This window comes from Crocodylus siamensis, chromosome 5, assembly GCF_052110815.1.
Source record: "Crocodylus siamensis isolate JL-2025a chromosome 5, ASM5211081v1, whole genome shotgun sequence".
Classification (NCBI taxonomy): Eukaryota; Metazoa; Chordata; order Crocodylia; family Crocodylidae; genus Crocodylus; species Crocodylus siamensis.
Window position 1 is genome coordinate 19258012 of NC_143399.1, and position 27968 is coordinate 19285979.

Genomic DNA, 27968 nt, shown 5'->3' on the forward strand with positions numbered 1-27968 from the left:
ATTTCTGTTCAGGTTTGTGGCAATCTATAAAGTTTTCTGGGAAATAAATTTCACGTGGTTGCTGGTTTGCTAACTTTTCCAAGTCATACAAAACAGCTCCCTTGCACTAAACATGAAAAAAAGAGCTCAAATTAAGTGGTTGCAAGTGGACTGGAAATCCATGCAGTAAAGGAATGTCTCCACGTAGCCATTTTCCTATCTGCATAAACACTTTGCCATACATACTCATTTCTCTCTGTAAAGTAGACATTAGTGGGATTATTGTGGAATCCTACTGATAAACAATTTTACCAAGGCTCCTATGTTACATTTAAGATATAATTCCAGTGTTAATCACACAATAAATAGTAATACTGACCCACATTGAATCAATTTATGACATGATAATATAGCAAACAAGCCACAAAGATATTCCACGTATAATGTGTGACATCTCTGTGGCTCATTTGTATCACACTTTAAATTGAACATCTAGCATGTTTGGGCTGACCCATGACAGATCCCAGTATTCAGCCAAGTTTCACATCTAACATGGGACTGCCTCAGGGCCTGGGGGAAAGTTTCCTGAGCCAAATGCCAGGGAGCATCTCACTGATTTCAGGATCACAGTGCCCCAGACCTTTAAAAAAAAAAAAGTGAATGTTCAGCTGGGAGTCCTAGCTGTACATCTGTTTTCTAAGTTCCCAGGGCACCTGTTGAAGCAGCTGAGGACAGCAGCTGGGACCAGGGGACAGTAGAGAAACAGTCTCTGGATCCTGGCACTCAGAGAGCTTTGCTGGGGCAGCCATACTCTTTAAAGCTGACCGGGTGCCAGGATCCAGATGATGTGGAGCAGTCCAACTGTAGGCACTCTCTTTAAAGCTCCCTGGGTACCAGGACCTAGAGACCATGGAATCTTCTCCCCGTCCCTTTACCAACGTGGAAGCAGAGATGGGGAGTGAGGAGTCGGGAGCTCCCTGCTCCCCCACTGCTGTTTCTGTGGATGTCCAGCTTTCATCTGCAACCCATTTTAAAAGTGCAGGGTGCTGCGAACCCAACACTGCAGAGAGGTTCTAGTGATTTCAGCTGAGTTTTACAGAGCATAACTCAGCAAAAAAATTGCAGGTTTAATTAAACTAGAAGTGTGTATAATTTTCATGTTGTATCTTTCCCTTAAAAGTGATTTTCAATCAGTTGTATCATTCCAAGGTAAAATAGATTTGGGAGTTGAAATTAAAACAAGAAATTCTTCCATCAGCAATTTTGCACTTTGGAAATTCTTTTCCCAGAGGCCTGGTACTTTTGAGGTAACGTTTAAGTATAAAACATTAAAGAACAATATTGGAATTGGAGTCTAGATCTCATTGGTAATTGTCATTCTTAATAGGTTTAATATCTCTTAAGAAGATTCATGCTTCCCAATGGATTTTATCTAACAAAGCTGCCAATGTTTTTACTGCTGAATGGTAGTTATCATAATGATACATTTGAACCCTACTGAAAACCCTTGTATTAAATGTGTTGCCTCTCCAGATGTAACTCATTTAGTCATAGTATATTATTCTTTATATAGTCTTTTATGGTGCATATGTTATCTAGCTTGATTCCCAGCCACTCATAAGGTTATATTACAAATCTTACATTTAAATAATGGCCCAGATTTTCAGATTATGTAAATTTTATATAAGACCATATATAAATATGATTTTTTTTAAAACTGTAAACCAACCAAAGCTTTTTAGTAGCACTGTATAGAATAGTCTCCCAGTTTATTTTTTCCTTTTGGATTTCCATAATAATTCAACATAGTAATCCTACACTTATCTTTTATAGTAAAAGGCATGTCAAAGTGTAGTATCTTTAATATTTAGTCATTATATTTCAAAATTAAGTGTTAGTAGTTCTGATTGGTTTTAATTTTTCAAATTAATTTTGTTTTTGCATATTGGCCATACCTATTAATAGATATCAGCTGTGTATTGAAACCTCAGACATATTTTTTTACATCCTTTTAATTTATACAAATTATAATGCTGCATGTATATTATTAAGGACAATATAGACACATGGGGCACATCCAGATGAACCCACATGTGCCTCTTGTGGTGTCTCAAAGTAGTTTGAGATGCCTCAAGAGGAACAGTGGGTACCAAAAAACCGTTGCCCGCACTGCATATCTGCAGCCCTGGTTCTAAATTTGATACCTGGAAATCCATGTATTTAAAAAAAAAAAAAAAAAAACCACAGAAAAAAAGCAGGGTAGGGCATGGTCCAGGACTGTGCCCTGAGGCAAACCAGTGATGGGTCCTCCAGAGACACTCTGGTATCCAGCCAGAGCATCTCTGTGGTGCTTCTGTTGCCCCAGCACACACCCTTTGCGAGCAGGGCAAACAGGCACTGTCCCAAGTAAGCAGGGATGTGGGTGGGGGGAGCTGTGTAGTTTCTGAGGAGGGTTGTGGGTCTGGGGAGTGGTGGGGAGTGTATGGAGATGGTGTGGGGAGTGTTGTGGGGGGGCCACCACATGCCCATTCCTCTCACCCCCTGAAGCACCAGCTGGGCTGTGCTGGTGGCAGCACTGCTGGAAATGTGGTCTGTGTGGGGAGAATGGGCCTGGCAGGAACCGAGCCAGCATGACACGGCCTGCTAGCGCACCTTTGGACAGGCCTAGGACATGTGGCTCCTGTCCAAAGGTGGGTGCTAGCTGGGTGGGTTGGATCAAGTTGGGTTGTGTCAGACTGGGCTGGGCCAGGCCTGTTCTCCATGAGGGTCAGGTGGCGAAGCACCATAGCCCACTGTAGGCACAGCCATGCGGTTGTGTATTACTACCTGACCTTCATGGAGAACAGGCCCAACGTGACCCGGCCTGGCCTGCCCAGCTAGCACACACCTTTGGACGGGAGCCACATGTCCCGGAACCATACATCCCAGTCCTGTCCACACATGTGTTAGTGGGCCGTGCCAGGCCAGGTTGGGTCTGGCCAGGCTCATTCTCTGTGCACAGACTGTGGGTCTGGCAGTGTTACCGCCAGCACAGCCCAGCTGGTGCTGTGGGGAGGGTGTGGCAGCCCCCCTCACAAACCCCACATCCTCCCCACACCACCACACCCTCCAAATCCCTCCTGCAAACTCTACACCACCTCCACACCCACCCACAACCCTCCTGCAAAGTGAACGGGTCGGGGGAGCTCTAACTTTTCTATGGTAAGAAAGCCAAAAGCAAACATCAAAGCTTATAGATATTTAGAATTAATTTTATTACAATGATAGAGACACTGGTAGGCTCCCAAATCGCTTTAAAATTGTAAATATAGCAATAAAACATTGCCAAACTGATCGATCTGTCTGTCTGTCTGTCTGTCTGTCTGTCGGTCTATATATAGTTATAGATATACACCTCCCCCCCTCCACACACACACACACATAGAGGTGCTGTCCCAGGCTGTGGCTGCCCCTGGCTCCAGAGCTGGGCAGGGTCATTTTGCCCCAAGTGACACAACTTGCCCCACAGCAAAGTGCATGTCTAGACACATGTGCTGAGGCAAAATTACCCAGCACAAATTTGTGCTGCTCCTATCTGAGCTGTTGGACATGTGTCCACATCGTGTGTGTAAGTTGAATTAGTTGTGTATACCGATATACATTATACCAGTGTCCAGAAGAATCATCTTTCTGCTGCTGCCACTGTCTTTTTGCTTTAAACAAACAGCAATCCACACACAAAGAAGTGGATGCACAATACCTAGACTTGTGTTAGCTTAAACCTTAGCTCTGATTTATTTTTTCCTGGTGTAACTCCAAACAAGATTCTAGTGAGCTATAGCATTACAGAGCTATATATTATATTTTTCTCCTCATTGTTTACATCGTTGTGAAGGTGGGTTATACAAAGGGTGCAGACAGAAGTGCAGCTCCCGGCTGTAACTCAGAATCTTTTCTACAAAGCATTCTCAGTTACAGCCTTACCCCAGATCAAACAGAAGCTCACTGTTGGTTCCAGGGAGGAGGGGAATCCTAGCTGAGGGCTAGAAGCCTGCAGCTAGATTCCCATAGCAACAGCCATGGGCTCTCTGCCAGTGCTTGCTGTTTTCAGAATGGGAGAAGGGAAAGGAAGGAGAGGAAGCTCATTCTTGGGGCTCCCCAGCTGGTTCTGAAGGTGGGGAGGGGGTGAACTGAAACCCTCCCACCTCGGGGGGGCTCCAATACACCCTTCAGGGGGCAGGTTGAATAACTCCTAGACTTAGCTCTCTCCACTTCCTTTCCTCCCTCCCATTCTGAAAACAGCAACAGGCTGGGAGGCAGCACAGACACAAGTTACAGAAGATGCTACATTTTGAAAAGTCTTTATCTGATATCTCATGTGATGAGGGGCCAGATTTTCACCCAAAAGGCTATTTTTTATGTTTTCTGCAGCTGTGCATTTGTGTTTGATTATGGCTATAGACTGCTTTCTGTAACCAGATTGGGCAAAAATGGTGACTTCTGTCTGCACCTTAAAGGTGTCATGTATTAAGGCTTTGAGTTGCATTGAATAGTATAGGAAATTAACAGGACTGTCACTAAACTAAAATAACTCAAGGTGATGGAATTGAGCAACTAGAGATTTATTCTTCTGTATTTCTAGATGCATAAAAGTAAATCCATTCATATGAGTATATAATACGTGTACACAACAAACGACAATAGCTGCCCAGTAGGTTAAATTCTGTTCTCAGTTATTCCGTTATAAATCCAAAGCAACTCCATCCACTGAATTTAGCAACATTAGTCTGGACTTATAGCAGTATGTTTGTAACTGAGAAGTGTCCAAATATGTTAGCAGTTTAAATCTGAATGCAGATTCTGAGCCACATTGTAAAAGATAAGCTCAAAGGGATGGATTCTGATCTGATTTTTACATCAGAAGAGTTTCATACCAAATTGATAGCTGTATAACTGAGATCAAATTACAGCCCAATGACTTTAAAAAACATATTTAATGAGGACAAATATATGTAATACATTTCCTCAAATATTTTAATTCACCATTTATATATTATGCACTTAGCTGTAACCGTCAAAACATAAATTTAAGTTGTATGTCATTTTTGGGTTTTGTGCATGTGTGTTAATTCTTTTTAAATTGTTCAGGTTGAAATAAATCTAAAACGTTATCCAACCCCATACCCAGAAGATTTAAAGAATATGGTAAAATCAGTTCAAAATATGGTGGGCAAAACAAGTCATGGAGTACGGCCTGAAAACTCGACACCAACTACCAACCCTGAGCAAAGCATGAAAGAAAAATATGAGCACAAGTGGCCCATGGCAACAAAGGAGATTTCAGTGGAGGTAATGTTGCAGAATTGGTGTTTTATTTCAAGAGCTCAAAATGAGGTTTTAGCCTTGCTTCATCACATAACATGTAACTGGCATCACATGCTAGTCCTAGCAACATAAGCAATTATTTATGGTTTCAAGTTTTAAAAAATTATTTTTCCTTAATTATGAGACATCTTTGCAGGGTTGCCAACTGTCCATAAAGTTATGGGTGGTCAGTAAAAAAAAAAACAGGTAAAAAAAGCCTGTCTGTAAAGTCCATAAAAAATTGAGTTGTTTGTAAAAACTAAAGAACAAAGAGCTTGACTGAAACTCCACCTCTGAATATGGCTGGATGTTGACGGACAGATAAAGTACAGCAATACCACTTGGTGTCTGAGTTGGAGCACAGCACCTTTCAGGGAGCATTCTTTGTAGTCCCCTTCTGTCCCAGCCATGTCCCAGCCATGTGCTGCTGCTCCTGCGTTCTGTTGCCTGCCTGTAACACTACTGGGTTGCAAGTAGACAGACAGTAGTCCTTCATTGTGGATCTGTGCTAGGGCAGGATGGCAGAGCCAGCAGGGATAAGACTGGGTGGGCAGCATTTCAGGATATTGTGGTGTGGTGTGGTGTGGTGTGGTGAATAGGGTACCACTGGCTTGCTGGTGGTATGCTTTAAAGGCATTGCTGGTATCAAGCCAGGTTGCCAAGCCAAGAAAATTATTTTTACTGACAACCAAACTTTTTTATTATGGCTGGTATTAAACTTCTAAATTTTAACCTGGCCCTCATCCAGAACCTGGCAGAAGGGTTACATTTACACTATGTAAAACATATGTCAGTAAAAAAAGATTGGTTTTATTTACTAAGAAGTTTACGGATTATCAATTTTTAAAAAATTGTCTTGGCTTGGCAACCCTGCATGTATGTCAGCAAAAAAATGGACTTTAAAATAATTCATATTTCAAGCATATGCACATAAATGTCATCTTTATTCAAATATTCAGTGACAAATCTGTTTTGTGGCTTTGCTATTAAGTTAGGTCAAGGTTCTGTTGCTTCCAGTGGCATAGAGTAGTAACTTAGTTCAGTAAGTTACATAACTTACTTACTACCTACAACGTCCTATTTGTTGCCAGTGTGAGTTGCAAAACTTGGCCCTTGGTAAATAAATATTTACCAAGAGAGAGTTAGTTTGTACATTACAATTCTAATGTGCAATTCTAACTTGAACATTATTGAAAGTAATTTTCTTCAGAATGTGTTCTAGATATGATACGCCTGGTTCAAAGCTGCTGTAAGAATGCTGAGCTCCTTTGACTTTAGTGAATATTTATACACTTACACAAAGACTGAATCTAACCTCTTTTTGGATCAATTAAAAGAATGAATGATGAAATAATTTTTTCATTCCAGGAGTACTTCCTGAGCATTCCATGATTAACTATGGGAGAGCTACAGAGAACCCTTCGTGCACTCTTGAAATCTCTGCACAATCTGCATTTTTTAAAATAAAACATTAGAAAACAAAGTCATTTGAAGTTTATCAAGGTGTCTTTTCCATCCCCTTATAATATAAATATACTGATGCATTGTCCTTAAAACATACCACCCTGATGCCAGCAGTAACTGTGTAACTACATGAATTTTTCTTTTTCAGCTGTGTATGTACCAGGGCATTAATTGGGCTGTTTTGACCATCCAGAGGTCCCAGTAACCATTACTCCAATTATTGTACTGATAGGTGTGTTATATTTATAGGGTAAACTAGCCAATTGCCCATCATGAATGAGGATTTCAAATCCTCACTCCTGACCCGCAGCCCCCCACCCACTGTCCCTGCTGTGCCCCTCAGTCCTGACCTGCAGCCTCCTGGTGCTGCCAGTGACCCTCATTTCCAACCCACAGCCCCCCACTCCCTCCTGGTGCCCCACACTCCCAAGCCACAGCCCCCCCCCAGCCCTGCTGCTCCCCTCATTCAACATACTGACCCCAGCTCTGCCAGTGGCCCTCACTCCTCAAACTGCAGTACCTTGCCCCCCGGGCCATGATGGTGCTTCTCACTCCCAACTTGTAGCCCTTCCCGTCCCTGCTGGTGCCCCTCACTCCTGATTCACAGTCCCCTGGTGTTGCCAGTGACTCTCATTTCCAACCCACAGCCCCCAGCCCCCATCCTAGTGCCCCACACTCCCAAGCCACAACCCCCAGCCAGCAGCAACACATAGGGGTGCACAGGGGTGCATGTACACCCTCTGAGAGCGCTGGTGCATGCCTTCACAGCAGCATTCCCCACTTAGCTGGCAGGCAGGCAGGCAGGGGGGCAGGTGAGAGTGCTGGTGCCCCCCACCCCCAAGAGCACTGGCCAGGGATTGGGGCTGCCAGGAGAAGTGCCGCTGGCACTTCCAGATGCATCCCAGGTCCTTCCAGGCAATGTTCCGTCATAAAGCCAGCTTAGAGGGAACACTGCTTCCAGGTTGGCATGCACGACTGGCTGTGAAGGGACCCTGCCCCAGTTCCTGACTGTCTGCTGGGGGGGCAAGTGTCCCCCCTGACTCAGGAGGCAACACTTGCCCATGCCCCCAGCCCTGCCAGTGCCCTTCACTCACCAAACTGCAGTACCCTGCTCCTGATGGTGCCCCTCACTCCCAACCCACACCCTCCCACCCTCTGTCCCTGCTGGTGCCCCTCACTTCTAATCCCCAGCCCCCAGCGCTGCTAGTGTGCCCTGCCCCCTGCAATCCCAACCCACAGTTCCTTGCCCCCACCCCAGTGCTCCTCACTCACAACCTGCAGTCCCCTGTCTTCCCAGCCCTGCCGGAGGGCTTCAGCTGGACCCATCCTACCTGGGCTGGAGCGTGGTGGCTCTGATTCATGCAGGCAGTAGCAGAGCATGGCTGGCCCCAGCACGGGCTGAAGGAAGAGGAGGGGAGGCTTGTGTGTCCCCCCCCCGACTATGGGATAGGGCTGCAGTGCCCTGCGGGCAGCCTGGCCACAGCCCCCTCCCCTTCCTCCCCTTCTTCCCCCACCCCAGGCAGTGGCTGCTTAGCCCCTTCAAGCACAGGCACTGCTGCTGCCTCCCCCACCCCCTTCTGCTGCTGGAGAACAGGCAACCCTCCTGCCTTCCCTGTTGCGGCTGCAGCCCCCATACCCCTTCCCTGCCCGAATGTTTGGGATTTTGCTGTACTTTAGGGGTGGGAGTGGGGGAGGCAATCAAAGGCAGTAGGGAGCACAGCATGGCTGCAGGCATGTCCATGTATGCTCCGTGCTGCTTTCCATTCTTTTCCCCTGCTCCCATCCCCAGAGCAAAGGGAAAAAACAGACATATGGGCAGATTTAAAAAACCCACCCAGACAGAGATCAGAGGGCTTTACAAAGAGCTTCTGTGGAGGTGGGGTGGGGGGAGCAGCTGCACCGGAGGCTGCAGGAGGAGGTAGGGCTGACAGGCAGGTTCCTGCCTTTCCTCAGCTGGCCCCACTGCTTGTAAAGTGCTCGTGGGAATTTTTTTTTCCTCTGTGGAGGTGAGGTGGGGGGAGCCGTCATACCGGAGGCTGCAGAAGGAGGTGGCACCAGTAGAGGGGTTCCTGTTTGAATTCAGCCGGCCCCAACCCCACCCACCCTGCCTGGCCCACACAACCAATCAGTGCATGCACAGTTGGGCAAAATCATTACAGACAGGCAGACTAAGGCTTTTATTATATTAAAATATTTCTATTGCCTTTGGGATTTAAAAAAAGTGATTTTTCTTATTCTTCGCAGATATCCCTTAAGCCTGTGGAATGTTTTAGTAGATACAGTAAAATCTGTTATCCAGCATGCATGGGGAATGGGGGTGTCAGGTATCTAAAAATACTGCTTACCTAAGGCCAGCTGGGATGTGCAGCTGGGGGTGGTGGAGGGTGTTGGTGGCAGCCAGAGCACTGGCAGCTCAGGGTAGACATTTTGGCCAGATACGGAGTGGCAGCAGCGCAGGATGGTGGGTGGTGGTAGCGGCCGCCGTATGCGAACTTCCCTCCCCTCTTCCCCTCCCCCCGCTGCATCCAGGTGGTCATCCAGAAATCTGGTTAATAGATTATTCCAGTTAGTAAAATGCCAGATAACAGGGCTTTTACTGTACTTTGAAACAAAGTATTCAAAGTCAAGTCATCTACTATTTTATTTTAAATCCTTAACTTTCATTATTTCTTTTGGAAATAATGGAACTGTAAACTCACCAAAATTATGTAGTCACACATATGTTCCATTCTCTGGTGAGCAAAATGCATCAATGTTTGCAGGCGAAAAAATACTAATTTCTAGTCTGTCTTTTTATTGTGAATGTGTATAAACTGCTGAAGTATGTGGCAATAGACGTATATGTTAAAAAAAAACTACTTAACAGAAAGAAACTCTAAGAAGCAATGCTACTTTTCTGTAGCTAAGGAAAACTTTTCCTGCAATGCGATGAAGCTGTTTAAATTATAACTGTGTCTGTTTTCTGCCTTAAGTGGCTGTAACTGGCTGAAAAGTGATTTCTTTTTATTCTTTGTCTTTGTAACAGCTGAGGTGATTGATTGAATTTGGATTTTAGGTCCCCTGGTGCCTTGTCAAGACTAGTTACATAGCAGTCATGTTAGCAAGAGGAAAGGGAAGAGTCTGTTCTAACCATCACCCAATTAGAGAGAAGTTATACTACATGAGTATTTTACTGCAGTGATGCAGCATATATTACACATCTCTAACCTTAGTTAGCTATATTGCTTTACAATCGTCTGTCCCCATGCTACTTGTTAACCTCTGAATAATTTCATAAAAGGACATTTTTAAAAAAAAGCTTTTCACTAGGATAAGTTACTTATTTTATATAAAGAACCCCCAATTTCTGCCTACAGTGGTTTACGTTAGTTTATATTTAGTCCCTTCCATCCAAAGCTACAATTTTATAACCTGAAGGGGGAAATTTTCATCATCTTCCATTCTAATGTACATCTTAAAATTATTTGAGATATCTTGCCCCTTTACAATTGGATTTCGCTCTTTTAAAATGATAAAGAGAAGCCATAGTAGAACTAGCTTAAACAACAAGTGGATAAATCAGATCTAAATTGTGATGAGAACTTCAGATAGTTAGTAAATAGGGATAGGACTCTAGATTAAAATGCAAATCAAATACTTGGTTGTCTTTTATTTAGCATTTCAACTCAAACCAATTTTAATAATTAGAAGATTCCATTTTATGTAAAAACACTTTTTATATCCTCAGGAGCTGTTCAGGCTTGTTTCAACTCTGTTCTCTTGTGCTTTCTTTGCCATAAATTTTACATGAAAATCTGAGACTAACTTTCTAATCATCAAAATTACCTTCTAAAATGGGTAACAGGATATACCTCAAATCCTATTTTCCATTTTCAGTAACAGCAAGTAAGCAGTTTCCTTTAAAGCAACTGAATATGGCATTTCATTGTCTTAAAAGTAGTATAGAAATGTATTTGTTTGGGGCAGAAAGAAATATAGGATGACCTAGTTCACCCCATATCTCTTGTGGGACATATCTATATCTTGTAAGACATGGTTGCAAATGTCATGTCTTCAAATGAATATCACTGTATCTCTACATTCTTAGATACATCTGGGCTAGGGACAGACATTCAAAAAGCCTGAGCCTGAATTGATTCAGTCTTTGCAGGTTAGTCTATCCTGCAAAGCTTGAACCAATTTGGAGGTGGACAGACATTCCCTTTTAATTCTAGAAATACAGGCACATGACTGCAGTTCCTCAAGCTAGAAGCGGGGGGGGGCCACGGGACACTAGAGCAGCCCTTAGTTCACTTCACAGTGCTGAGCTGAGTGGGGTGGGGGACATGGCCAAGCTGGGACAGGACTCTCTGATTAGCCCATCAGGGAACTGATAACATTGTTTATCATCCCTAACTCAGTGTTTATCACTCCATTAAGAAAACAACAGAGAGACATTGCCAGCTACCTGTTATTTCTGCTTTTGTCACAGCATGGACCAGAGCCAGCATGTTGTCTGCTGGCTAATACACAGACACCTCTCAGCAAGGCAGAGGGGAGGGGAGGGAAGAATTCCTGCTTAGTAGGCATTGGTGAGATGGGGAGTGGGGAGGGAAGCAGCCGGCAAGTCGTTGCCAGATCTGCAGCCAGAGAGCAGGGGGGTGGGGCCAGCTCTGCTGTGGAGCAGAAAGCCCCACCCAGCCTAAAGAACATGCCAGGATGCTGGGGGAGTGTGGTGTAACTTAAACCAGCCAGGGGACTGGGATAGACATTGTATAAACTGGTTTGACCAAAATCAGTTAAGTCTGATACTATTCAACCAGATTTATCTCAAACTGATTTATGTCACTGAACATCTATTCTGTTACAATTTTACACCGGTTTCTGATCACTTAAACCATTTTATGTGTAACGTCTGTCCCTAACCATAAACTCATTTAAGATTGTGGCTGCAGGGAACATATAGAATTGTTATCTTTTTTTTTAAGAAGTCCTTTGTCCAACCTTAAGGTTTTTCCTTCCTCATGTTAACGCCTCACAAAAGATTTATTCTTACCTGTTCGAAAGAACAAATTGTCAGATCATTACAGGATTCCATTGTCTATTGCTAGTCCATAATTTAGTCTCCTTTTTACTTATCTCTTTTTAAATGATTAAAAATATCTTTTCTCACAAGAGATGTCATGAGTTTTTCTGATGAGACCTTGTCTCTGTTTTATAAAAATATCTATGTCAATTAAAAAAAATACTATGTACAATATCCCCAAAAGGGCCAGGCTCTCACTTCATACAGTGAATTTATTTCTTAAAACCACTCATAGAAGATTTAGGTATCTTCACTGATTTTTCTCTTTGTGTTTTTTGCATGCAACGCACACTGGCATACCACATGCTTCAGCATAAAATTTACAACCACAAGGCACCCAGATTTCTTTTTCATGTTTACTCATTTTCTATACAATTGGGACCTTTACTTTACTGTAATTTCCCAAATGAACCTGTTTTGTATTCTTTTTCCAAACTCATTAATCTAGCCATATTTTTATGTAAATTGGAGTTTTTCACAGTTATGCAGCAACTACTGTGTAGTTTTTCTGCAGTCAGGTTTATACTATCAGCTACTTCCAGGTGTTAAATTATTATTTAAGTATAAAAATTAAATAAAATGTTTCCAACCACTGAACCCTTGCTACCTCCATTTATGAGGACTTGATTTGGAGAAAATATCGACTTTCTCCTAAAAGGCTATTTTATTTATTTATTTATTCATTCGTTCATTCAATTTATATGGCATACTTCTCAACAAAAGCTTAGGGCAGGCAATGATACAATTATAAAACCCTGATTCCTCCCCTTGCTTTCTGCCCCATCTATTTGCACCCAAGTTTCAGCTGTTCCATTAGTTCTTAACATGTTGCTATTGCTGCTGCTTTTCTTATTCACTATTTTATTGTTTTGTAGAAAAAAACCTAATCTCCAGGCAGTCATAGCCACCACAATTTTATCCTACATTTATATATTTTTCTGTAGGCTTTAAATGTAGTTGTATGCTTTTTAGTCAGCTCTGCAGGTGAAGTGCATTTTTTTAGTTCAGAAACAGTTTCTCTTTCATGTACCCAGTCATTCTGCTCAAGTACATCTATTTCTTACTGATAGTGAATCCTTCTATCTTGCTCCACATCAGCCATCTGTTCAGTATCTGGAGCTTTGTGCTGTGCAGCTGTGCTCTTATTTGAAGGATTTTAAAAATCCTTCCTTCTCTAGTCTTCTTTTACGTTTGCTATGCTTTCACCCAACAGCTTTACAGCTTATTCATCTCAACATGAACAATCCTTAAAATTTAATTCCTTGATTGATTATTCACCATTATATACTTCATTCTTGTTCCTGAGAAACGACCCTCCATGCTTTTTCCCATACCTTTTGTACGCATCTTCGTCTTCATATTCCTAAGGATTGAATTCCCCCATATCACAACGCGCCTCTCTTTGTGTTCTGTTCTTGGTTTAGCTCTGCGTCTTTTTTCTCTTCCATTAATAAATCTTCTTTTACACCTCCTTATTTTTGTATGAATGTAGGCTATTCTCTTGTATGGAGAAGCACTGAATCAAGTAGAATTTGCTTATTTACTTTGTGTCATCATTCACACTTAGGGTTTTGCAAAGAAATGTTAAAATATGTTGAAATTTGGAAGGGAAGGTTGGCTAGGAGGTAAGATGAACAAATGAAATGTGTCACAGAAGAACTCACAAAGCAGGCAAACAGCTAACAAAGAACTCTGTCTTCATCATTTGACAAAAAGATAACAAAAGTTTTATAAATTAGTAATTTGTTGTGTTTTAAAGCAAGTAGTTTTTACTTTAAGCTTATAACTTACAGAAGTTTTATGGCACAATTTGACATTCTGGGTTTCAGAGCTACCTGTTTGATACAGGCAATATCATAACTCAATTTTGGAAATCCCAAACAGGAAGGAGAAAGAAGAACATTTAGAAAGCTTGATAGTACGATAAAAAACTTAACATGTACTATGCTTTAAAATTAAGGTATGTGACAGCTTGAGAATACTGCACATTTTTTTTCAACATGGACATTGTATGGTAAGTTTGTAATGTCCAGGTGGCAAAGGATTGTGCAACATTGGAAAAATACCACTGCATTATTGTCAGCTTTAAGTTGCGTTCAGACCTATTGTTTTGTGTAGGAAATCTGGAATAGTATAAAGGTGGTATTGTTTGTAAGCTAAACTAAAATAATTTAAGTTCTTGAATACATTACAATAACTGGAGTATGTGACAGAAGCAATTTGAGGGAGTAATTAAACTGATAGATAAAGAATCTACATTTTGCTATTCTGAATTTGCATATCTACTTATAACACAAAAATATTAGTTACTGAAGTATGATCATACTTTCCAAAAACTGCATATGTGATTAAACCCTACTACATATTTTTGCTAAGAATCATGTTTCAAAATTCAAAATAATGAATTATAAACCTTCTGAAATATTAAAATAGCATACTTATTAAGATTAATAGCAAGATGAATGTATATAATATTGTCCATTTTATAAATGCATTTGTGTTTACACTACTTTAGACTAAAACATGTTCTCAAATAGTGCATCTCTGTTCTTTCTTGCATCCTCTTTATCAAGTCTTATAGCATACATTAAATGGGATATTCTTGTTAACAAAGTTGTAGGAGGTATGGACCCTCAGATCTCAATTCCCTACTACTTTTAGTGGTGCACGTTGCCTCCTAAAATACTTCTTTCTCCTGAGATTTTTCTCTCCTTTGCTCCTACTTTTGAGTATCCACCTTCTCTTTCTCCTTTCTTCATTCTTCTCCCATTCCTAACTCTGCCAGGAGCCCTCCACTCAGACAACTTTCTGTCACTTAAAACAGCTAATTTTCCTCAAAACAAAGCTTCCCAAGCTTCTGTTTCTCTTTTCCCCAAAGATATTAATCTTGAAACTGTCTTTCCTAACCTATCTACTCCCAGGTTCACCCAGGATACTGTCTTCCATGAGATACCTTCTCAAAGATCTCACCTTGAGCCTAGGTGTCCGCCATAGCCCCTTAAACAGCCTTGCCAGGAACATTCTCATGGCTGTATTTCCCTTGGTTCCTTTTGACAAGGTCTCTCCTAAGGCTTGGATCTTGTTTTTAACTCATTTAGATATTGTGTTCCCCTATCTTCCCTACCATCCTATGTCCTTTCCAAGATACCTGTCTTCAGGTCCAGTTAGTTCTATATATAACTTCTCTTCACATATTCTTTTCTCCTAGCTGCCTGTCATGAGATCTCCTCATTTTAACAAGCTCTAAAACCATTATTTTTGTTCCCCCTCCTCCATCTCTATTTTTATTCTTTCCATTTTGACACTCAGCTGACTGTTGGTTAGTACAGAAAATCAGTTGGGTATAAGATGCCAGGCACTAAGGTGTTTGGATTATGCATGTACTGATTTTTAAAAGTTCTCAAGTGAAACAGAACTTATGAAGGTAGATTTGAGAAACAAAGTGGTTGAAATTGGGCTAAAATAATCTTGGATGAAGTAATGGATTGTCAAGCAGTAGCAGTAGATGAGTGATAGTGAGGTGATGAATGAAACTAGACTGTAAATGACAACATTGTAAATACTTGCTCATATAGGATTGGGTGGGTTGGCATAATAAGATAGTTACATTGGAATGAGGACAGATAATTTTCTGTGGCAGGTGATAACTGGCAAAGTAGTACTAAGACATTGAAACAGTTGCAAAGGTCCCTCAGATATATATCACTTCATTTTTTAAGTTAAGGAGCTCAAACTGTACGAATCTAAGAACTCGTTTTGACTTTATAGAACTAAGGAGGTCAGGAAGCAAGGAAAATGTGTTAAAAATTAATATCTTACAGATAGAACCTATGGGTAGTTCTCCATTCCTTTCTCCTTTTGGACCTAAAATCTGCCATATTTCCTAGAATATAAGACAAGGTTTTTCCCTCTCAGTCAGCATGGGGGGAAAAGCTCCTTGTCTTATATTTGCATACAAGGAAACCTCATTAAATACATGGTCTATCATTAAACCACTGCCAAAAGTAACATATGCTCAGTTATGCAAACCAACTAGAGAGTTGATTAAACACAGCCAACACTAAGCAAGACTATATAAAACATGTCCCATGTTGGGCAAGCATGCTTATGGGAACCTACCACAAGGATTAGTACAGCCCATCTGAATAAGACACATGGTAGTGCCCGATGAGCTCAGACCCATCAGTGTTGACTTCTTTTCAAGTCGTGCTGGACCAATACACTGAATACGTTTTTACTTCCTCTTCATGCTCATAGCTGAGCTGTGTCCTTCTTTCCCATTTCCAATCATTCCTGTTTCTTCACCACCCTTAAATGTCTGGCAGACATCACCAAACAGGGCCCCAAGCAGTTCACCCAGAATCCCTCTGTCACCCGCTCTCTTAGCCTGTTGCACATGATTAGTATGGCCCACCCTCCATGAAGTGGAACTGGGTGAGGGGTACCAGCAGTTCTTCTGGGTTGTGAAGGGACTCAGGGGCAGGGCTGGGGGGTTGTTGTGGGGGGAGTGAGGGGTCCCAGCAGGGCTTGGGGTGCTGTGGAGGGGAGTGAGGGGCACCAGCATGGCGAGCAGGCTGTGTGGGAGGGGGAGGAGAGAAAAGCACCAGCAGGACTGGGAGGGTTGTGGGGGAGAGTGGTGGAGTGAGGGGCACCAGTAAGGCTAGGGGGCTGTGTGGGGGATGACTTTTATTTTAATCATGGATTTGTGGGGGGTTATCATAATATTTGTAATTTTTTATTGAGGAAAACCAGGATCCCCACTTATCTGCATATACATTTTTGGAAGATCCCAGGACTCATGACAAGACCACCCAGTTCCAGTCATGAGTGGGGGACAGGTTAGCACATGGATCCTTTGTGGGAGGCGTCTGAAGTACACGCACATACTGAGCAGTGCTGAGCTATGGGGTCACCATAGTTTGAAATGCTTTTAACTCTGCTGGGGTCTGAGCAATGATAAATCATGAGCCTTTTGGCTTTGGACTAATATAATGTATATTTTATACTATATATAAGTAGGTATAAAATATCTGCTTAAAAAGTGTGTTTATAGAGTGTGCGCGCTAAAGCTTGCAGCAATTTCAGAAAAGGTAAAATGTCTCAGTTCTGGATAAATGAAGTTTATGGACACCCCTAGTAATTTGCCTATATGCAAATTCCTGTAGCCATGTTTATTTCAAAATCAGTGTTTTCAAATTTGCCCCTCACTTCCATATGCTTAGAGAGAGCAGGGTCTGACAGTATTGGGGGGGGGAAGAAAGGGCTGTAGGAGGGAAAAGTTAGGTGGGGAGAAGGCAAGGGGGCCACCTGATCCTCCTAGATTTATTTTCCCTTCTGTAGCAGTGGGAGGGGGACAAACTCAAAGCAAACCTTCAATAATCAGATGCTATACCAGGAAAAGTATAGGAAATATATCAATTTTCCATATACAGACTCTAATTATTGGGGGGCTGTCTTATACCCAGATCTTCTATTCAAGTAACTATGGTATGCATTGTAAACATAACCTAAGGGAGTGACTGTGGATTTATGAGTAGTATGTTGGATTAGGAATCAGGGGACCTGGGTTCTTTTCCTGCCCACCATTGATTTGCTTTTTGACTTGGGGTAAGATGCTTTGTCCCTTTCTGCCTCTGTTTCCTTATCTTCATATTGATATAAAAATGCTTACTTTTCATGGTAAAGTACTTTGAGGGAAATAAAAACAAAAATGCTAAGTACTGAAAAGCAAGAGTTTTTAAAGTGGATCAAAGATGAATCAGGACCTTTTGGATGCTATCAAATTTTAAAGTTCCGTCTTAGTTTCCAACCCTTATTTCTTTTTAAAGTTTTAAGTGTTGCATACCTAGCATAATCTTGTTTTTACAAATATGTTTCACTTCAGACCAATCTAATAGGGGTTGCTCTGGTAAAGGGAAGTTATGACTCCTAAAATGTTCTTTTCAGTTTACAATAAACCCAACTCCTCACAGATTTCAGCTAGAGCTTAAAACAGAAATAAGTGACAAGTCATCCTAATTGCCTTGTAAATTAAGTCTTTTGCTCCAGAGATCTTAGTAGCAGAGTACTTTTTCAGCTTTAATTGTATAGGAAACCTTCTGAAGCTTAGCCATGTTGGCATTTGCTCTCAATACATAGGTTTATGAAATGTCAGTGTTTAGAAGAGTCAGGACAAACGAATGAGAAATTGATAAGCCTGCAATAATATGAGAATATTTTATTCTGAGATTTCAGTCAGTTCTACTTACATTTTACATGTTTGTAATCTTTATGCCACCAAGACTGTGCATGTGGTCTTGATGCATCTTATAATTCCATCTAGCATACCTGTACTTTCAAAATAAGTGTGTCATTATCAAATTAGTACTTAATCTTATTGTTGTATGACTAATCAGAAATATAGTGACAAATTTCTCATGGTTAGCATAATCTCACTATCTGTCCTTGGGTTGGTGTAGTTCCATGTTTGCTGAAATGTGGCTGTTAAATTCTGCTCATTGCCTTTTGCAACTATCTTCTATTATGATTTTACTTCCATTCTTCAATACTATTATATCCCTTAGGATTCGTTTGGACACCCTAATGATATGAGGATAGGGGAACTTCGCCCTTCAATTGCTGAGACTCCTTTGTACCAACCTAAACTTGTTCTTCTGGGTAAAGAAAAAAAAGGTACTGTTTTGGTTTTTAAGCTTCTACATGAAGGTGTGTGTAATAAATACAAGTGCAGTAGATAAGCTTGAAGTGTAATACATCGTCCTCTGAGGTGTTAGATATCACCCTCTGATTTATTGCTGTTTTACAAGTATGTTTTCGTGGATATGCGTGGTATCAGATTTCCTGAAAGTCTAGTGTTGAAATGTCCTCATGCAAGATAATGCTTGTTTTATTTCAGAATCAACAGATGAGTCTGAAGCAGATAAGATCCATTGTCTGAATAACAGCGTTTCCTCAGGCACTTACTCAGACTATTCGCCATCCCAGGCTTCCTCAGGGTCCTCTAATGCTCGTGTTAAAGTGGGATCCTTGCAGTCAACAGCTAAAGAAACCGTGAATAATGCTTTGTGGAGTAACAGGTGTGTTTCTGTGTATTAGGTGTGATTTTTTTCTGTTGTCTTCCAGCTTGGGTAGTCATGTGTACTTGGGCAAAATTAGGTCATAGAGGTTGACAAAAGCCAGTTAATGTACAGGTGTAGATAACCGCATGGGGTAAAGGCAGTGCACCATCAGGACTTCTGTTTTCTAAATGTCTATAGTCATATGCCTTTTTCAGCAACATATAATAACAACCTACTAAAAGTGCACAGAAATAGAAACAGAATACAAGCTTTTCAGACAAAAGGCACAGATTGGGACCAGCAACTGAGTATTTGGCACAGTTTAGAATTGACGGAATATAAATAAATTATATGCACCCCCTGTGCTGAGTTTCTCCTGTACCTTTGCACAAAGAAATCATCCAGAATTGTTTCAATTTAAACTGTCTGTCAACAGCCCAAAGAAATTATTTTAGCATCAGGGGATTGACAGGGCAGAGCAATACCTATTAATGTCCGGTTTTGCCCAGCCATGTCCCTGCAGTAGCTTCAGCAAATAAAGTAGCATAAGAGTAACTATATCAGTTCTGTGCTGCCCAGTTAGGTCCAGCATTTTGGAAAATTTCCCCAGACAAGATAAACTGGCTTGAGAGAATCATTGCACTGCCACAGAGACAGGATTTGCCCCACTGCACCCAAAGTCCAGGACCACTGTGCATCAGTTTTTCAGCAGGTTCATTCATTATAGCCCAATTTGTTGGGTCAATATATCCAGATCTTTACTGGCATAAGCATTTTATTGCCCAATTCTTTTATATGTGTTCCTCCACATTTCTTCAAAATACTGTATTTTTGCATACAACACACTTTTCCCCCAGAAAGCAGCTGCTGGGAATTATAGTGCTCATGACATATGGAATACAGTTTCTGTCAATTATGGGGCAAAAGTGAAAGTAAAATATACATGCCATCCATGGGGAGCAAAAGAGTGAGCAGGCTCTGCTCTCTAGCTGCTACTATTTCATTACTTACAACCAGGAAAGATCCTTTTTTCTTCATTCCTCCTTTCAAAACAAGGAGCATATTTTATTTTGGTGTGAGTAGTTAGCAAGAAAATATGGTAAGTTGGGTGGGGTTTTTTTAAATAACACACACGCAAAAAAAACCCTTTCAGGTTGCACTGTTTAAAACACTCAGAATTTGGGAAATCCAGATTTACAGTTACCTGTACTGCAACCTTATCTGGTGATGCAACCTTACATATTCAGCTATTACACTGAATAGGACTGGAAGTCTTGGAGAGAAAAATATGATTGTGTAATATAAAAAAATATCATTGTGATATTGGAAAAACTTTACAACTAGGGTGTCCAGACTGTGGACCAAGATCCCCCCAGAGGTGGTGCAATCATCTACCCTAGACGTCTTCAGGAGAAGACTGGATGGTCACCTGGCTGGGGTCGTCTGACCCCAGATGTCTTTCCTGCTCATGCAGGGGCTGGACCCAGTGATCCTTCAGGGTCCCTTCCAGCCCTATGATTCTTCTATGATTCTAATTAAAAAGAGTATCATGACACATATAGACAGGGATTGTGAGGGGCGGAGGGAGCTCAGCTGAATGACCACTACCCAACTTAACGTTGGAAAATTTTCAAGTGTCCGTGTAGAGATGGAATGACTGGGGTCAGAAGACTGGGTCTGAGTGTTAAAGGGAGCTCAGTTTGACTCTCCTCCCCCCTCACATGGTGAGAGCTACTCTGTGGTCCCAGTGCAATACATGCTGCAGCTGCTTTTGCAGCAGTGTGGGTCTCACTGTAGCATTTTCATATTTTGTTAATATATGGGCAGGCTTCCAAAATTTTCCTGAGCAATATATTAGACAGAGAGGAAATTGGGGTCAGCAGTTTCTGTCTGAACAAAAGTGAACTTACATAAGCCAAAAAAGACAATTCTCTTTGCTAATTTTCCAGAGGTCTGATGCAAATAAAAATATTCTGAGAGTTTTTCAAAAAAAAATCTGAATCTTTAAAAATAGAAAATATTAGATAACCTTAAATACAAGGATTTCAACTGGTCCTTTCTTACTGAAAATGCAAGTTGGGTAATCTGCTCTGCCTGCATGCAAAGTATCTTAGCTGTAAGAACACACAAATGCAGAAAATGGAGTGTGAACCATGTTTGCAAAAATTCAAATGGAAAAAGTTACTCCTGCACTGATTTTAAAAACTGGAATGGTAACAGTAGGAAATAGGCTTTCTAGACTTAAACAGACAGGAGTAATTTGTCCATTTCTACTCTACCTTGGACTTTTGATCTTTTGCTTGTTTCTAGAGTTATATATTTATATTCCCTGTATTCCAATTCAAAAAAGCCTACAGATGTATTCACTGTGAAGCACTGGCATAATTTCTACACATCACCATATAAGCCTAAGACTTAACAGCATGTCAGAGAATACTAAGATGATTTGTAAGCATAGCATTCTGTTAATTGCTCACACATTGAAAAGAGGCCATATGTTCTTCATTTCATTTTATTTTTATTTTTTGCAGACTTGCACAGTCGTTTCCACAGCCTCTTGAAACAAAGCCATTACTCAGCCAGCGAGAGTCTGCTCCAGCAGGAAACCTGCAGCAACGCAATGATTGGCGACCAATGAGTGACACATTCCCTGATAGCTGGAATGATAGTTCACATTATGACAACACAGGGTTTGTTGCAGAGGAGAGCACAATGGAAAATTCTGGCACTAACCCTCTCTTGAGCGCTAAATCTAGAAGCACATCTGCTCATGGACGCAGGCCTTTAATTAGACAGGACAGGATAGTTGGCATTCCCCTGGAACTTGAACAACCTACACTCAGAAACACACCTGACTCAGAAGTGCCTCCTCCCAATCCTTGGCAAAATTGGACCAGAACTCCTAGTCCTTTTGAAGACAGGACAGCTTTTCCTTCTAAATTGGAGAGCACCCCCACCACCAGCCCTTTGCCTGAAAGGAAAGATCACATTAAAGAATCTCCTGAAATAACTAGCACTTTTTCTCCAGGAATACCATGGGACTATCACGATTCAAATGCTAACAGAAGTCTTAGTAATGTCTTTTCACATATTCATTGTCGTCCAGAGCCTTCTAAAAGCATTATTTCAATCAGCAAGAGTACAGAGAGGCTTTCTCCAATGATGAGAGAATTAAAAACTAATAAATTTAAGAAGTCACAGAGTATTGATGAGATAGACATTGGTGCATATAAGGTTTATAATATACCATTAGAGAACTATGCATCCAGTAATGATGCTACCGGCATGCATGAAAGACCAGACAAAATGATAGGACAGGAGCACGGTATGTCTAGTATGTCTCGTAGCCAGTCAGTACCAATGCTAGATGATGAGTTGCTGAATTATGGAAGTGTGAAGGTACAGCAGCAGCAAAAGCCTTCTGTGACAAAAAAAGTGTATCAGTTTGACCAAAGCTTCAATCCTCAAGGAGCCGTGGAAGTTAAAGCAGAAAAGAGGCTACCACCACCGTTTCAACACAATCCTGAATATGTTCCCCAGCAAAGTAAAAACATTACCCAGGATTTGATTAGCCCAAGAGCTTATAGAGGATACCCCCCCATGGAGCATATGTTTTCATTCTCCCAGCCTTCAGTTAATGAGGAGGTTGTGAACGCTCAGTTCTCAAGCCAGGGGTCAAGGTCAGGATTTTTGAGAAGAGCAGATTCATTGGCCAGCTCCACTGAAATGTCAATGTTTAGAAGAGTCAGTGAACCTCATGAACTGCCTCAGAGTGATAGGTATAGCAGACCTCAGTATAGAGGAGCTATGGAACGCCAAAGCAGCATCTCAGTGTCTGAATCTCAGTTCCTCAAAAGGAATGGCAGGTATGAAGATGAACACCCTTCATATCAAGAAGTGAAAGCCCAGTCTGGAAGTTTTCCAGTTAAAAACCTTACCCAAAGGAGGCCATTGTCTGCAAGAAGCTACAGTACAGAGAGTTATGGTACCTCCCAAACCAGGCCAGTTTCAGCTAGGCCTACAATGGCAGCTCTATTGGAAAAGATACCATCTGACTATAACTTGGGTAACTATGGTGACAAGCCATCAGATAACAGTGATATAAAGACAAGGCCCACCCCTGTGAAGGGAAATGAGAGCTGTGCTAAAATGCCTGCTGACTGGAGACAACAGCTACTTAGACATATAGAAGCTAGAAGGTTAGACAGGGTATGTTTGGCATTTCTCTGCAATTAATGCCTTTAGTTTTGTGTGTTGATATTTCAAAGTATGTGCACGACCATTGGTTAATATCAGAATTTCCTATAATGAAATTCCATGTATTTATGTTGTTGGGGGGGGGGCTCTGTGAAGGGTCTTTCTTGACATAGTTAGTGTCAATGGTTCTTGGATAGATGTATTAGAGAGGCTTTGTCTAAAAGCATTTGATGTAAAACATCTGTTACTGTGCATATTCTTCAGTTAGCTATTGTTGTGGCACTGTCTGGAACAGTAAAAGCAAAACCTCTACCGCAAGACAGTATTAGCCATGATAAAGGAATCTGAAGGAAACAAGAAAGCCTTGGTGAGAAAACAATGCAAGTTTAAACTCAACTTTTCTTATTTTCCAGAAAAGTGATTACAGTATTTAACTCTTTGGTTTTTTAAATATATGGGAACAATTTTTAAACCATACCAGAAACTGGAGATGAGGTGGACAGTGAATGATCTGGGTAAAGATGCTGTCAGAATAAACCTAACAATTTAGGTTTCTGGTAGAAAGTAAATCATTTTTTAATTTCTGAATCCAGGTCACAACAAAGGGTGCATTTCTGGTACGTCCAAGAAAGGTATCGGTAGCCAATGATTTCATATCCTAACTTAGTTTGTTGTTTTGTTACTTTAAATTTAGTGAGCCTATTTTATCCCACAACTGATTGTATCCCATCAGTTATGCCAAGTTTAACTGAGACAAAAATTAAAACTATTGTTGCAAAAATACTTTAAAATGTAATTATTTAGGGTCTGTTATTAAATACATGGTCCAACTAGGTAATACAGTTCAGAGCAGAACAGGCAAACTATAATCATTCCAAGCAGAATAAGTCTTTCTCTACTATTTTAAATGAATTGTTTTTAAAAATGATGTCTGTCTTTTTTTACATTCCCAGACTACTGGAAGCCAGTCTTTAATCCCATCCTTTTAGGCACAGTTTGGGTGTTTTTACATATTCTTCAGGATGGGAAGTGGGTGCTTTAATTAGAGTGGCTCACAAGTGCCACTGTAATTAAAGTGCCTGCAGCATCTCATGCATTCAGCATCCCACACTTAAAAATGGTGCTGGGGCACTTTAACTAAAACTCGATGAGCTTTAGTTAAAGTGCCCCTGCCGCCATTTTGAAGCATGAGGGTACTGAATGCACATGACCCCAGGCTGCTGTAGTGTACTAATTAGCATGCATCAGAGCAGGCATTGGGCATGTGTTTAGGCATCCTTTATAACCAAATAATCATTCTCACTTTCAGTTGAAAGGCCCTTGAGAAAGAAAGCAAAAATTTGCAGTGGCCAGCATGCCACAGAGCACTGTTGAAGAATTGCCAGGCAAACCAGGAAATTTAAAGTTGTTTTTTCTTCCCTTAAAACCTGTTTATCAATTCTTTCATCCAGTCCAGCTGCTAACTATGCAGGCTGATTTTATTTTACTTAAGAATATAAATTAGGAGTATTGTATAAGTTCCCTGTTCAGATTTGTAACAACAGGGGGTCCTGGTTCATGTTGTAGGTTTGTACTGTAGGAAAAAAAATTAAAAAGCACTTAGATTGCAGTATAAATGTCAGAACATTTTTGTGCACATCTCCATCCTCCCAGACCCAGGGCTGTTCTCAGCTCAGGAGTGACACTCAGCAAAAGTTATACAGCCACATGAGCAGTGATTCTCAATGTGGCACTGTTAGGTGTGCAAACATCTACACAAGATTCAGAAGTTAAACCCAGAGATTTCAAATAGGAATCCAGTGTCAAAAGCATTCTGACCTGTTGTGACCTTTCTGAGTTTTTGCAACTGAAGAATTGCTCAATTATTTTTCTGTAGTTAAAAACACTTGTAAAAACTAAGAGCTGGCATTTTCTGTGGAGTGCCTTGAGTCTAAAAATGTTGAGAACCGCTGCCCTAGATAAGTTGTCTAAAAGCTACAGCACAATCTTCCAGAGTCTCCTTATGGACCTTACCCTTATATTATCTTGTTTCCAAACCCACAGATCTCCTCTGCTAGGGCTTGTAGGATGCAGTGCATTAGGCTATCTAGGGAATTCTTCTGAGTCCCCATAATGGTGCCTTTCGGCCCTTATATGCTGCCGGGACAGAAGGAAAATCTGATCCTGAAGCACTGCCGAGTGCTTTGTTCAGCTGAAAGAAACTAGAACCAGTTCTCACTAAAGTCTGACCATGTGAACAATGAGTAGTTAAATCTGAATGGAAACTTCTGCATCTGCCTACCTGCCTCATCTCCAAACCCAAGTTTTCTGGGCTGCTATGAAGCTTGATTTTCAGACTGAAGGTTCATTAACTCCTTCCTAGAGAGGCTCAGGCATTGCAAAATTTTGGCTGCTAGACCGGGACTAGTGTATGGAGGTTTCCTTTGATATATGCCTCCCAGGCTGCCTTTTGTTTCTGAATTTGAAGGAATTTCATTATTTCTCTGCATTTAGAGGACACTCATTTTTTTCAATACTCCTAGTTCAGTTTCAAAAGGAAAGTTTTAGCTTTAAAGTAGCGCAGATATTTGAAAAGCACGGCAGGTGGGATGGAGGAGGGAAGCGGGACTTGCTAGCTTACCCGTCAAAGAGTATCTACTTTAAAAATAAAATCAGTATTTTTTTAAAGATTATATTATGTTTCTCTTCTTCCTTTATTGCTTACTCTAACTAATATAAAAGTACCTATATTAGGAGATATAGCCATATAAATAAGACAATTTTATAATTACGAGTCACATTTGTGCTCATTTACAGAAGTATAATCTTGGGCAGATTTTGGTTCCCAGCTGTAACGTAATCATCGTGATTAATTGAGGTTTTAAGTATGGACGTAATACCACTAATAAAAAAGCCCTTGCTGCTGAACAAAGCTTCTAACTAGAAATGGTCAGGAATAGATTTTTTATCCTGTGAAAAAGATGGCAAGGTTTCAGAAATAATTCTATCCTGAACTGGGTGAAAAGCCAAGATCCAATTTTTATTCACAACATAAAAATCTGAATAATTCTCATTTCATTAAACGTTTTGCTTTGATGTTGACCCTTTATTGTTATATTAAAAAAATCAAAAGCCATTTTAAAACAAAAATTAAAAACATTTGAAAGGATTTTTTCCAATTTTCTACAACAAATGTTTATTATCAGCGTTATAATTTCCTAAAATCTTTGGTTATATTGAAAAAGAATTTTTCAGTGAAAAATTTGCAACAAAAGTCATCTGCTCAGCTGTACTTTTGACAAACGTTGATCAAAACTATATTAAATATTTTAACAGTCTTGATTTTGCAAACGTTTTAAAATACAGGTTTGGCATGGGAGTGCCTTTCAGATGTTTTCATGTGTGACTACTAATGTGCACTGTTCATAGAAACTCTGAGCAGTTTAATTTTTTATATTTCAGGAATCTGCCAATAATGGAATCCACTAATAGTTTAGTTTCAAATGATGTGGATGTGCTGCTGAAACCTACCATTTCAGTAGTGCTTGGAAAAGATTAAGATGTTTTGGATACTCTTGACAGTAGCATATCTTGAGCATAATGTCCCTTAAAAATAAAATCACAAATAAATATCAAAAGTGTGTTCTAGCCCTTGTTGATATTTTGGGGGAAAGTAGGTTTATTTTTTTTAAATGGATCCATTGGATCCACGTACACAATTCTTTATCAAAGTGATTATTATTGTTATGGCTACTGAATTGTAGAAAATGAATCTGTTTGCTTTCCATACCAACTATAGCACAGAAGCTATGATACAATGGTTTCTATACAGCCCAAAACCCACTTAATAATAACCAAAGTGATTTGGAAAAACTGCCCTGATCTGATGCATAAATTGTCTGTATTTTACAACAGTGTAGGCGTATTTTAATAGCTCTGAAGTCAAGAAATTACTATTCAATTTTTTTAAAAAATCATCCATGTTAAAAATAACATTAAGGATCAAATGGGCAAACAGTTTAGCTTTAATATCAGAACTTCTTCTTCACTTTAGTTGTGTACTTATGGTATATGAATTACTCCTTTTCTTTTGCTTTCTTTTTTCTTTCTTTCTTTTCTTTCTTTTTTTTTTTTTTGAGAACACACCATAACCAATCAAAATAGAGCAGGTTAAGGGTAGAATTTCAGGGAGAACTTTCTATTGTCTGATTAAGACATGTCTTTGTAATTATATTTCGTTTGTTTAAAACTTATGTAAGGCCTACTGTGAAGATTCGGTTTGATTAAATGAGTCTCATACTGATTTCTGCAATTGCAAGTAATAGAGTCTATAATCTGTTCACAAAATACAGTAAGAAACAGCCCAAGACATAGGTCTGACGGATGAAAATCTTCAGACTGAGCTAATACAGGAAACAGCCAGGACTGAATCTGACCAGGTGATCCTGTTGTGTATAACTTTGGTCCAGGTAGTCCATGTAGTGCACAGATCCATTTGCCATGTGTCTGGGCTACCTTTAGTCCTCTCCTCCACAGAGACCTGCCAGAGGTTCAAGTGCATTGCAAACAGGATGATGCAGAGTCCTCTGGTATGGCTTTTTCCCTGCTATTGCTGGTAATTCCCCTGCATATTAAGTTACTGATTTTGGGCCACCTGTGGATGTACAAGTCTTACCAGATTTTGGCTCCACATAGCGAAAAAAAAAAAAAGAAGATATGTGTACTGTACTATATATCTGGTTTCAAGCTATAGGTCTAAAATGTTTGCTGTCAAGTGTTGTAGTCTTTTTTATGGTATTTGTTTTATGTATAATTAGCACTGTATTTGCTTCTGTCCAGCCAAGTGCATGCATCTAAAAGCTGTTTATTTCTTGGTATTGTTT

General features: G+C 40.5%; 1 protein-coding gene across 1 annotated transcript in view; it reads left to right on the plus strand.

Annotated features, from left to right (window-relative positions):
• Positions 1 to 27968, plus strand: part of LRRC7 (leucine rich repeat containing 7) — a 231908-nt gene that overhangs the window by 162935 nt on the left and 41005 nt on the right. The window contains exons 15-18 of the mRNA XM_090049025.1: positions 5107 to 5307; positions 18415 to 18523; positions 18747 to 18927; positions 21441 to 23118. Coding sequence (XP_089905151.1) covers positions 5107 to 5307; positions 18415 to 18523; positions 18747 to 18927; positions 21441 to 23118 — 2169 coding nt within the window. The remainder of the gene's footprint in view (positions 1 to 5106; positions 5308 to 18414; positions 18524 to 18746; positions 18928 to 21440; positions 23119 to 27968) is intronic.